The following is a 12,794-nucleotide window of genomic DNA, read 5'->3' as shown; positions in this document are numbered from 1 at the left end:
AAAAATGCATATGCACATATTTATGCCATACACACGCACACACAAAGACATCCTTTTTATCTTTTATTCCATTACTATGTAAAATTCTAGGAAGACATGTGTTTATTAAATCTGTTTTCTACAGATAAGTCATTACAGCAGAGTGAAGCAGCACATCTTTGTCAGTAGGCAGATATGGTTTTGGACCCCCCCTCTGTCACTGATCATCATACATCTTGAAAAGTTAGTTAACCCTATAAACATGAGGATTCTTATTCAAACAGTAGGGATTTTTATGAGAAATAACATACACAAGGCCCTCAGAAGATGTAAGTGTCCTCGAAATCCAAATCTCTTATCTATCAGCCTCACATTTTGAAAAAAGTGAGCTATTTCCGGGGGCCTAATGGAGTGTATAAGGAGCTCTGGTTATGAATCGGGCTGTTAACCTCAAGGTCAGCAGTTCGACACTACCAGCTGTTCTGCGGGAGAAAAGAGGAGGCTTTCTGCTCCCGTGAAGATTTATAGCCTCAGAAACCCTGTACAGGGTCGCTATGAGTCAGAACCAATTCCATGGCACACAACAACAACAATGGAGTGTATGGAGTCCTGGTGTAGCGCTGTGGGTTAATGTGCCTGACTGCAAAGCCGTTTGAACTGCAAGGTCGGCAGTTCAAGCTCACCAGCGGCTCCTCGGAAACCCTGTACACATTCGCTATGGGTCGGAATCGACTCAACAGCACTTCATAACAACAACAATGGGGTACATTTGGAGTTCTGGTGTGGTGCTGTGGGCTAATGCACCAGACAGCAAAGCCATTTGAACTGCGAAGTCGGTGGTTCGAGCTCACCAGCTGCTCCTCAGAAACCCTATACAGGGTCGCTATGGGTAGGAATAGACTTGAAGGCACTTAACAACAACAATAATAACAATGGAGTATAATTTGGGTGAGTTAGGACTTGAATTTGTGGGTTTTTTTTTTGCTATTTTGTTACTGTCAAATTGGTTATGACTCGTGGTGATCCCCTGTGCTACAGAGTATATATGTTCCATAGGGTTTCCATGACTGTACTCCTTTTTTTTTTTTTTTTACAGCTTTTGTGAACTGAGTGATAGTTTACATTGAGAACATCAGTTTTGGACTTATCCTATCGTATTTTGTTTCACTGCAATGATTACAATCCCCTCAATTCATCATCATTCAACAGTTATTTGCTTTTATACCCTCTGGTTTTGTTTTTTTGTTGTTATTGTTGTTGTACACAAAAATACTCAGGAGTATATAATCATTTAAACAACCAAAGGACACATTCTTCAAACCTGCCTCCTGACCACCAGCACACAGCCTTTCTCTTCCCATGAGTCTAGAGTCCTCTACTGCTCTATTTCTCCATGTCCTCATCTCTGCCTCCATCTCTGGTGTCACTGCTTCTCTGGTTAGGATCCCACATTGCCTCATGCTCTTCTCCCTTGATAGTCCCAGGGTCCTCTGTTCCTGAAATGTAAGATTTACTACTCCTCCCCTTTATGTTACAAAACTTCTACCTTTACAGTTGTGACAGTTGCATTTAGTCCATGACTGTACTCTTAACGGAAACAGACTGCCAGTTAAGTTTTCTTTTGTGGTATACTTGGGCAAGTTCCAGCCATCAATTTTAAGTTAGCAGTGGAGAACAGTTTGCACCACCTAGGGAACTTCATAATTGGGGTCAATTGCTACTTACATTGATTTCTTAAAAAAACTCCTTGAGATTAATCATAGATCTTGTTAACACTGAGCTCTTGTGAGGAATTTTAACAAGTACCATAGAATTAACGGAGTCCTGGTGTGGCGCTGTGGGTTAATGTGCCAGACTGCAAGCCCATTTGAATTGCAAGGTAGGCAGTTCAAGCTCACCAGCCACTCCTTGGGAACCCTATACTGGGTCGCTATGGATAGGAATTGACTCGATGGTACTTAACAACAACAACAAAGAATTAACATTCATAAAGTGGTTACGATTCGGGCTGCTAACCTCAGTCAGCAGTTCGAAACTACCAGCTGTTCCGTGGAGAAAGATGAGACTTTCTGCTCCTGTAAAGATTTACAGTCTTGGTTCAAGCTCATCAGCCACTCCTTGGAAACCCTATACAGGGTTGCTATGAGTTGGAACCAACTCCACAACACATAACTACCAATACTAACTTTGAGAAAGGGTTTTTCTATTATTTTATACGTAAGAGAACTGACTGTTAAAGCTATATAACTTGTTGAAGGCTACACAAGTAGTGAATGGTACTGCCAGATTTAGATACAAATGTTCCATTTCCTGAGCCAGTGAATTTCACCAGTCCTTTAATGAGTAGACCAAAAACAACAAAGTCAGCACTCATTATCCTTTTGTATAGTGTATTACTTATTCAGAATAAAAATTTAACTCACATTAATGAGTAACAGGCACTATGAATTTCTAACAACAATCCCACATCATAAGGCAGGTACTTTTATTCAGTTTTTTTTCAGAGGAGTGGATCCTGGCTTAGTCAATAACTTCCCCAAGAGAAATTTCTAATTGTGGTGATATGAAAGTCTTATATTTTATCAAATAAATTACATTGTGAAGCTTTTCAGGCAAATAAGAAATAAAGTTAGCAGACAACAATTCCTACAGATACATATCTCCATCAATAAAAAATACAATATTTAAATGAGAATAAAAACATTAAAAAGTCATTATGAAAGATATCTATTCAACTACAAGTGGGAGAAAGATGAGGCTTCCTACTCCCAAGAAGATTTAAAGCCCCAGAAACCCTACATTTTGTTGTTAAGTGCCTTATATCCAGTTTCCTCACATCAACCCTATATAGGGTTTCCAAGGAGCGGCTGATGAGCTTGAACCTCCAACCTTGCGGTTCAACCGATCTTGCAGTCCAGCAATTAGCCCACAACACCACACCAGGGCTCCCATACATAAAAGCCATATATTTTCTCTTATTTACTTACTCTGTTTCTCAATTAAGTATAGGTAAAACACATAATGCTTAGGATTTAATGGGAATGGATTCTATATATTTCTTAAATATTATTGTTGCTGTTAGGTACCTTGAGTCTGTTCCAACTCTTAGCGACCTACCCCAGGTAAGTCCTGCATCATCCTCACAATTGTTACATTTAAGTTCATTGTTGCTGCCACTGTGTCAATCATTTCAAGAGGTAGGATACATCAAGAGCCGATGGTACTAAAAAAATAAGGCCAGGTTGCACTGACGGCCTTGGCAAGAAATAAGGCTCTTAGGAATTGATGGAATACAAACTGAAATCTTTCAGCAAACTGACGTAGCACTGAAAGTGCTCAGTCGTCCATGCAATGAAATTTGGATGACAGCTACCTGGCTAAGCGATTCGCAAAGATCCACATTTGTGTCCATTCTGAAAAGATGTGATCAAATGGAAAGCAGAAATCACTGAACAGTATAATTAATACCACATGCAAGCAAATGTTTGTGTAAGATCATTCAAAATGATTGCAACAGTACATCAATAGGGAACTGCCAGAAATTTAACCTGGATTCAGAAGAGGACACAGAACTAGGAAAATCATTGCTGGTGTCAGATGGATATTGGATGAAAGAAGTGAATACAGAAAATTACTTGTGTTTTATCGACTTTCCTTAAATATACAAAACAGTATATGTCAATAAGGGAGATGGAGAAAGGAGGTCCCTCCCCCCCTTCACCCTCCAAGCCCTCCGTTTTTCCCTTAACATGGCTAGGACCGAGTGGGAAACACTATTTACTTAAAAGAGAGGAATTAAATGTATAGTCAAATGTATTTGGGATCTGTTGAAGTTGAAAAATAAAACTATTATTTTGTTTTTCAATCATCAGCCTTTCTTCCTCAAGACTGGAACACCCCCATTTTTCTTCTTTTGGACCTAGTTCGATATCTTGCTAAAACCAATTGACAGTTATAAAAATATTTACTACCTCCCTTACTTTCAATAGAAATATGTTCAAAATTCAAAGCCATGAAATTACAAATGAACTTCTGGAGTAAAATCCTGTGTCCTGTAGACTTCTAAGCACAACTTTGTAAGACTAAGCGGCAATACTGAGATAGTGGTGCTATAGCTGCACTGTGCTACCTATTTTTATTTTCTTGTTGGGGGCCTTCAAAATGGTTCCAACTCAGAGGGACCCTAAGTACAGGGCAAGAAAATATTGCCCAGTCCTGTGCCATCCTCACAATTGTTACTATGTTTGAACCTATTGCTGCTACCATTGAGTCAATCTATCTCATTGGGGGACTTTTTTTTTTTTTTTTTTTTTTTTAATGATTCTCCACTTTTCCATCATTATGTTCTCCTCCAGGAACTCATGCATCCTGATAACATGTCTAAAGTATGAGAGACTATGTTTCACCATCTTCGCTTCTAAGTAGTATTCTGGCTGCACTTCTAAGATAGATTTGTTTGTTCTTCTGGCATTCCATGGTACTTTCAAAATTCTTCACAAACTCCACAATTCAAATGCATTGACTCTTCTAGGATATTCCTTTCTGCATAGGAGGTGACTAAAAACACATGGGTTGGGTCAGCTCACCTTAGTCCTCAAAATGACATCTTTGCTTAAATCTTTAACACCATAAATAAGTCTTTTGCATCAGATGTGCTTACTGTAACACATAGTCATTTGATTTCTTGACTATTGTGTCCATGAGCATTGATTGTGAATCCCAGGAAAATGAAGTCTACAGATGTGCTACCTACAAAACTACCATACTGCTAAGTGAAATTATGACCAAAGAACTGGCACAAGGTGCAAAACAATTGCTTAAAAAATCTAGAATTTCATCAATATGTAATGGTGGTTATATGCCGTGGAGTCAGTTCTGACTCATAGCGACCCTGTACAGGGTTTCCAAGGCTGTAAATCTTTACGGGAGCAGAAAGCCTTATCTTTCTCCCATGGAATAGCTGGTAGTTTCAAACTACTGACCTTAAGGTTCGCAGCCCGATTTGTAATCACTATGCCACCAGAGCTCCTTATATACCTTTTCATTATTAGATAAATTCATCTATGTTGGGAAACAAATAATAAAGCATTTAAATAAAACATCATTTTATTTTGTGCTTCGCTCAATTTTATTAACTGTGTGCTACAAACATTACTATATTCTTGAGAAAGAATTGGAAATTAATTACTGTATATTCCACAGCCTCACAGTTGTTAATAGTCCTATTAATATTTAAACAGTTCTAAGCTATAAACTGAAAGCTTCTAATGTTATATATGAAAACATAATCATAATACTTTAAAGTATATTATGCAAGTAGAAAGAGCTAGTAAAACACCTTTTCATATCAAATGATGGGAATATCCTATAAAAAATTTACTTTTATACTAAACTTACATTTAATAATTTGACTTCTAGGTAATTCAAAAGGAATTATCATGAGAAAGGTTCTGAGAAACTTTTATTCTTTCTAAGGTGAAGCTTTTTTTCCATTATAGGTATTTTTTTATTGGAACATATTCCTTCTCAAGATTGCAAGCTCCTTAAAAGCATGAAATACATATTTTTTTTTTTTTTGTCTCACCTCACTTTAAGCTAAATGCGATCCTAATTTATTATAATTCACATTGGTCTAAGATAGTACAAACACATATATTGAAATGCAAAATGATTTGTTTTATAGACATATTTAACACATTCTTTAGCATATTTAATAAAATCTATTGGTTATCATGAAAAATGGTTCATAATTTAATATTAAAATCTGAACTATAACAGGTCTCGTCTTTCAGTGAAAATATGTAACATCAAAGTCAGACATCTTCATTATAATTTTCTGCTTTCCTGTTTTTTAACTGAGTCAAAACAATGATACACACAGTAAAAAAAATATTACTGATACCTAGGAGAGCTGAAACCCTTGGCTCCTGTCTAAGCCCTGCTTCCTTTTCAAGGAAAATAATGTGCCCTGAATTGTTCATAACCTACCACTTCATAATAGATGGTGGTGGTAGTGATGTGCCATAGGGTCAGTTCCAACTCATAGCGACCCTGTACAGGATTTCCGAGGCTGTAAATCTTTACAGGAGCAGAACACCTCATCTTTCTTCCACAGAACAAACAGATAGCAGCAGTAAGCAAAGCTTCCAAACCATTATGTTAGAAGTACATGGCTGTAACTATGCTCTCTTTGTTATCATTCAGTTAGCCAAAAAGGTTCAGGAGACTGTTTCTCACTCACCAACATCTCACCACACCCAACACAAGGTTTAGAGAAGGCTACCCAAGCTAGCTCCCCTCTGGGCATTAGGATTCTGGTCTCAGTCTTTCATACTAGCCAAAATATACCTGCTTGCGCTAAAATGTGTAGATAGAAAAGGTCTTTCTGCCTTTTTAAATTTGTAGTCATTAAGGTACTTATTTAAAAAAAAAGTCAAGAGAAAAAAGAATAAGCAAAACAAAAAGAAAGCTCTCTCTTGTGGTCTAGCCTAGTTCACTAATGTTTCTAATGGGGTTTGAGGTCAAGCCACAACTTGAATTATGGTATCCTCCTGTGCCCTGACTATTCACATACAATTTGCACATTTGAGGATTGGAGCAAAAAGTAATTACAATCTGTAAATATGAATATTCATTAATTTGTGTGTGAAACTGCTTAGATACCCTATGGTATTTCTGTGGTAGTGGATGGGCAGGTTTTGTGTCAAGCAAACAGGGCAATTCAGGATACTGTCTCAAGACCCCATAGCGGGATCAAACTGGTCAGTTAAATGGCATCTCCTCCATGATATGGAGTTCTAGTGCTGTGCTGTGGGATAATGCACTGGACCCAGAGGTCAGTCTGAACTGCAAGGCCAGCAATTCAAACTGTCCAGCTGCTCCTTAGAGATCCTATACAGGGCCGCTATGAGTCAGAGTTGACTTGAAGGTACTAAACAATAACAACTCCATGATATATTACTGTTTGTGTTTTACTATAAGGAAAGCCCTAGGGTCATACTGGATAACACACTGGGCTGCTAACCACAGTCAGCAGTTCAAATCAGCCAGCTTTTCCTTGAGAGAAAGAGGTGACTTGGCAGCTCCCATAAGGATATGTTGCTATTGTGAAGTGCCATAGAGCCAATTCTGACCCACAGTGACCCTGTATAGGGTTTCTGAGGAGAGACTGGTGAGCTTGAACCATCAACCTTACTGTTCAAAGTGACTTTGCAGTCCCTCTTATTAACCCATAGTACCACACCAGGACTCCAGTAAGGGCATACAGCCTCAGAAACCCTACATAGGGTTGCTGTGTATAGGAGTCAACTTGATGGCAGTAGATTTTTAACTTTAAAGTTATTAAAGACAGTGGTGATCCAGTAGGATAAGCATTGGACTGCTACCCAAAGGTCAGCAATTCCAAACCACCAGCAGCTCTGAGGCAGAAAGATGAAGCTCTCTGGTTCCATAGTCGGAATCAAATCAATGACAGTAGGTTTCTTTCTTTTCTTTTTTGGATAAGGGCATGACATTTTTAATCTAACAAACCATATCTGCAACTTTTAAATATATTGTAAGAAAAAATCATTTTTATCAATATATTTTTTCTTTGCCCATCAGTGATGCTAAATTTAATTGTAATACAGAGAACTAGAACTCACCTGTATTTAATTCCTGAAAGATAGCTCTTAACATTTCTAGAGAAAAGTATCTGCATTCTAAAACAGCCTGGCAACACTTAAATGTGTGCAAATGAATGAGACCCCAAAGACCACACCTGTTGAATAACTTCATGAAGGGAGGGTGGCATGAAGCAATCAATCATCCATATCCATTGATTCAACCAACCATGCCTAAGGAATTTTCAATGAAGCCAACAGAAGTTCCTGAGCACTTTAGTTCACAGACTTCTGAAACACGCAAGAATATGTTTTTTTGGATAAGTGGTTCTTCACACAAGTTAGAAGTACTCTGTCCTTCAGGTTCTTAAACAAGCAAATCCCTGCTTCTGTTAGTTAGCTCATTGTTCCTAGCATTTTGTCATCTTAAGTGGATAAAGGAATGAAAGGAAAGCTTGCCTGCAAAAGAAATTTCACAGATGTACGGACCTATGGATTCCCACTCATCTGTCAGTTTTTCATACTGTGGTAGCTTCTGTATTGCTGTGATGCTGGAATCTATGCCACCAGTATTTTAAATACCAGCAGGGTTACCCATGTTGAACAGGTTTCAGTGGAGCTTCCAGACTAACACAGACTAGGAAGAAGGAGAGGCAAGTCACACCAGAAAGATTAGCCCCTGATAACCTAATGAATAGCAGTGGAACACTGTCTTATATAGTGCCAGAAGATGAGCCCCTTTGTTAAACGGCACTCAAACTATGACTGAGGAAGAGTTGCCTCCTCAAAGTAGAGTTGACCTTAATGATGTGGGTGGAGCAAAGCTTTCAGGACCTTCAATTGTTGATGGAAAAGCTCAATATCATCAAACAAAACAAAGCTAAGGGCCAATTGTGAAACAAACCATAAGTTACTCATATGCAAGTTCAGGCCGAAGCTGAAGAAAACTAAAATAAATCCACAAGAGCTAAAAAACAATCTTGAGTATATCCCACCAAAATTTAGAGATCATCTAAAGAATCGATTTGACACATTAGACATTAATTACCAAAGACCAGAGGAGTTGTGGGATGACATCAAGAAATTCATACATGAAGAAAGCGAAAGACTACTATTTTGTAGGAATACTTTTGGACTTAGGTATATGCTGAAGGTCCCTGGGTAGTGTAAATGGGTGAGACAGACTGCTAACCTCAAGGCTGAGGGACTGAGCCCGCTGTACAAAAAACTTGGAAATATGCTTCCAAAAATAATAACAACAAGAATCCTATGGAGTCGTTCTATTCTATAACACATGGGGTCATCATGAGTCAGAATCGACTCGGCAGCAACACATTTGGTTTACACATACAACACTGTGTGTATATATTGTTGTTGGTAGTTGTTCTAGAGTGGATTCTACCTCAGGGTAAACTCAAGTGTTTAGAATACATCTGCTCCATAAAATCCTCCACAGGCTGTGACCATTTGGAATCAGATCTCCAAGCCTGTTTTCTGAGGTACCTCTGGGTAGGTTCAAGGCATCAATCTTAGATCTAATAACCAAGTGCTTAACGTTTGTACCACCCAGGTACTTCACTAGGTATGTGTATATAAATCAAGTCAAAGTCAGTAAAGAAAAAGCAAGTACTTAATATAATTTCAAATTCAAAAGAATACTTCTCTTCTAAGGCATTAGGGTACACCTCTTATTAATTTCTGTAACAAAGTATATACTGCAGAGACTTACTCATCTTTGTGTCAAAAATGAATTAAACATAACTTGGAATAGTAATAAGTGCTGTAATGTTGTCTCCCTTTTTAATTTACATGTGCAGTAGTTTTTAATGATAGAGTATATAACTCTTCTAGCCAATCCAGAGACAAAAAGATTCAATTATTCCCCAGATCTATAAGCAGTTGCCTATTCCCCTTATATATCAGAATTCCATTACCACTGAAACAGATAAAAATATAGCATGCACTAAAATATCTTATGATCAATAATCAGCAAGTCCAAGGATCTGGAGAAAATGCATAAAATGCATTAAATTTCATAATATATAGCCTCATTATTGCAAAGCAGAATGCTGTCACTGTTTCAACACAACAAACCTTCCTTTTAATAAAAAATCTAGTAGAAACATCTATAAAGCTCTATGTCAAAATAATGAAAATACAGATTCATAACTAAGATATCCTATCAATAAGCAAATATGTAGCCTGGTATTTCTAGTGGTAATCAAATTTACACTCAGAAATTTCAAACAGAGAGCTTTAATTTAGTAGAAGAGACTTACTAAAAACATTTAATACTTTTTCCAAATAAGTCTATTTGGAAAAATGCATAATTTCTCTGAATAAATAAAAAGTACAAATGAGTATACAGTTAAATATCCTGACTTTAAATCCTCAATGCCTTTTTTTTTCTTTTTCTCCCCTATACACTTGAAGTACAATAATCACTAGATTACCAAAGGAACCATGGAGTAAAGCTATGAAAACAATAAAGAACTAAAATGTCTTTGTAAATATTTGACACTTAAATCAAGCAATTAAAACTACTTAAGATATTTTGATTTTTTAATATGAAAAAAAGTTTTAAAAATGCAAGTCGCAACACCACAGCAAAAGGTTGCAAGATTTTTTCCTCCTATTTAGTAAATTCTATATAAAGCAAACATCAGGAAAACATACTTATTTCTGGAATATTATATATAATCACTGAAGATCATAATATTCATCCTAAAAGAGTGAAAAAATAAAGTGGCATATTAAAGACTATATACAGCACTGTCAGGAAACACAAACACATAAAAAACTCCTATCATATAATTGTATTATATCATATACAAAGTTAGTAGTTATTCCAGTTACTATAAATGGTATTTCTCATTTAATCAAAAGTCAATAAACCATTTCTTTCATCCATTAAGGATAAACAACAATGAATTATGCTGTGACAAGAGTTATAACATGACATGGTGTGTTTCATGAAAGAGTAAGGATGATGTCTTTGTTTTCTCACTCAAAACAATTTTGCTGGTATTGGAATAGTCAGTACAAAGGAATGAAGGAGTTATTCCCAGGTCTGGAATGTGCACCCTGTTTGTACCAATCACTGTCTAGCTATCATTGCTCCTTCTGTGGCAGAGCTAGACCCTTACAAAGAAGCAATTCTTTGGTTGAACAGCAACAACTTATATACTCAACCAATAATGGAAACACAATTTTTAATGATTTGAATGAATTTTGTCTTGACAGTAGTCAATAAAAATATCATGACTAAGCAATCAGTGCTAGGCAGTACATTGTAGAATGTATATAAAACTTGGGCAATCCCATTCATTTATCTTTTCAGACAGTGAACTAAATGTGAAAAATAAAGCAAATATCCTTAAAATTTAAACTTTCATTCAAATAATACATGCCACATCTCTTACTTTAATTAGCAAAAGATATTCATAAGAGAGAAAATCCATTATAAAACTATACCCTTAGGTTTATTTTCTTTTACTACTGGGGCCAGTCAAGAAAACATTTGCTTCACATTTTTATTGATGGGGTGTTCTCAGAGCAAAAATTAGTCCAGACTCAAGTTCATTTTGTACCTGGAGCTTTTATTTCCCTCCATTACTACCTGACATGCACGTTTCCGGCTTAGAAGCAGTAGAGCTCCAAACTGATGGAGCAACAAACCAAGCAGAAGAAACCAACAAGAAATTCATCAAATAATCATGCCTAATGAATATTCAAAGTCCAGCAACACCCTACTTCCCAGAAATGCTCAGGAGTCCAGTAAAGAAAACGTAGGATGAGGTTGGAAAGGTGTCAGACAGCCCAGGTGAAGCTGAGTTGGGAGGGCCAGAAGAGGTGGGAAAGCAGAGTGACGCAGAGAGGGCGTTCACCTGTGGGGCCACAGGTTCCAGCCCCGCCCCCAGGGATAGCAGCAAGATCGTAATGCCAGAAACCCCAAAGACATCAGGGAAACGCAAAGCTGGGTTCCTCTGGCCCATCGTGAGACTCACCATCCACTGTTTTCTTCTTGAAGAGGGACGCCATGGTCAGGGACCGCGCCCGAGTGGCCCGATTCGGCCCGGTCCGGTCCGCAGCTAGGAAAGGGCAGGAAGTAAATGATAGGCCCTTGAAGGTTTCGAGGTGGCGGAGCCGAAGAGCAGGCAGAGAGACTGAGGCGACCAGAAAAGATCTCAGAAGAGCTGGTATCCGCGAAACTACCGCAGCCGCGTTGCCGGGAGCTCAGGTGACCGGGAACTAAGACACTTTTTGGAGAAGTCACTTCTCGGCAGCGCCTGCGCGCTGTGAGCTAGCGCCTGCGCACATCGAACGTGAAGCCGCCGCCACTGCCCTTACCATCGCTGCTTCCTGGGTTTTCTGCATCGCGGCAGAGCGAGTATGGGACACTGTTACAAGAGTACAGGAGAATGCGAGTCACGGTTAGGTGCGTGTTCGCGGCTTCTGTTCTCACTGACGACTGAGATGAACCTAGCTTATCGATTTCCTGTTAACTCAGAGAAGACTGGACTCCTGGTGTGGCGCTGTAGGATCAACACTGGACTGCCAACAGCAAGGTCGATGGTTCAAATCCACCAGGCATTCCTCGGAAGCTACAGGGTTGCATTGAATCCAGGGCACTTAACAACAAAATCCGAGGAAAATGTGGATCGTCCTGGAACCGCTTGAAGCCACTCAGAGTTGATTTCAGACTTTTCTGGTGGTCGATATTTTGTTGTTGTTGTTGTTGTGTCATCCAATCAGTTCCTATTCATAGTGACCCAGCATAAGAGTTTCTGAGGAGCGACTGGTGAATTTGAACTGCCAACTTTGCAGTTCAAACCGACCTTGTGGGTCAGTGCTTATCCTAAGGCGCCATACCACTAATGTTATATTTTTACATGAATAAGTAAAGGGGCTGATGTTAAATCTGAGTCCATTCCAGGAGTTCATCTTTTTTCAGCCCTGGCTCCTACTCTTGCATCCCTGGGGCCACAGGGGCGCTAAGGAGCCACTTAAATGCTCGGATCTGGTATCCTGTTAGGGGAATAAGAAGCAATTTTCTTAATGCAATTACTTTTTATTAGTATACTTCCTGGAAACACGAAGGGGAAAAGATGTTTCTCTTTAAAATACTGATTTATTGTAATTACTAAGAAAAATTCATTTGTGTGCTGTGAACCTATTAGAATGCTACACACCTACCTGTATGCTCTTGTTTAA

At 38.4% G+C, this 12,794-nt stretch overlaps 1 protein-coding gene across 2 annotated transcripts in view; it reads right to left on the bottom strand.

The window, feature by feature from the left end:
- Positions 1-11,874, bottom strand: part of CHMP2B (charged multivesicular body protein 2B) — a 32,497-nt gene extending 20,623 nt beyond the window's left edge. The window contains exon 1 of one of the 2 annotated variants that reach the window (XM_006864649.1): positions 11,588-11,874. In XM_006864649.1, the coding sequence (XP_006864711.1) occupies positions 11,588-11,590 (3 nt within the window). In that variant the 5' untranslated portion in view covers positions 11,591-11,874. The remainder of the gene's footprint in view (positions 1-11,587) is intronic. The other variant, XM_006864648.1, reaches the window with a different exon arrangement.
- Between the last annotated feature and the right edge of the window lie 920 nt (positions 11,875-12,794).

The sequence above is a fragment of the Chrysochloris asiatica genome, unplaced genomic scaffold (assembly GCF_000296735.1).
Source record: "Chrysochloris asiatica unplaced genomic scaffold, ChrAsi1.0 scaffold00068, whole genome shotgun sequence".
NCBI lineage: Eukaryota > Metazoa > Chordata > Mammalia > Afrosoricida > Chrysochloridae > Chrysochloris > Chrysochloris asiatica.
Note: the sequence above shows the minus strand (reverse complement) of the source record. Positions and strands in the feature narration are given on the sequence as shown.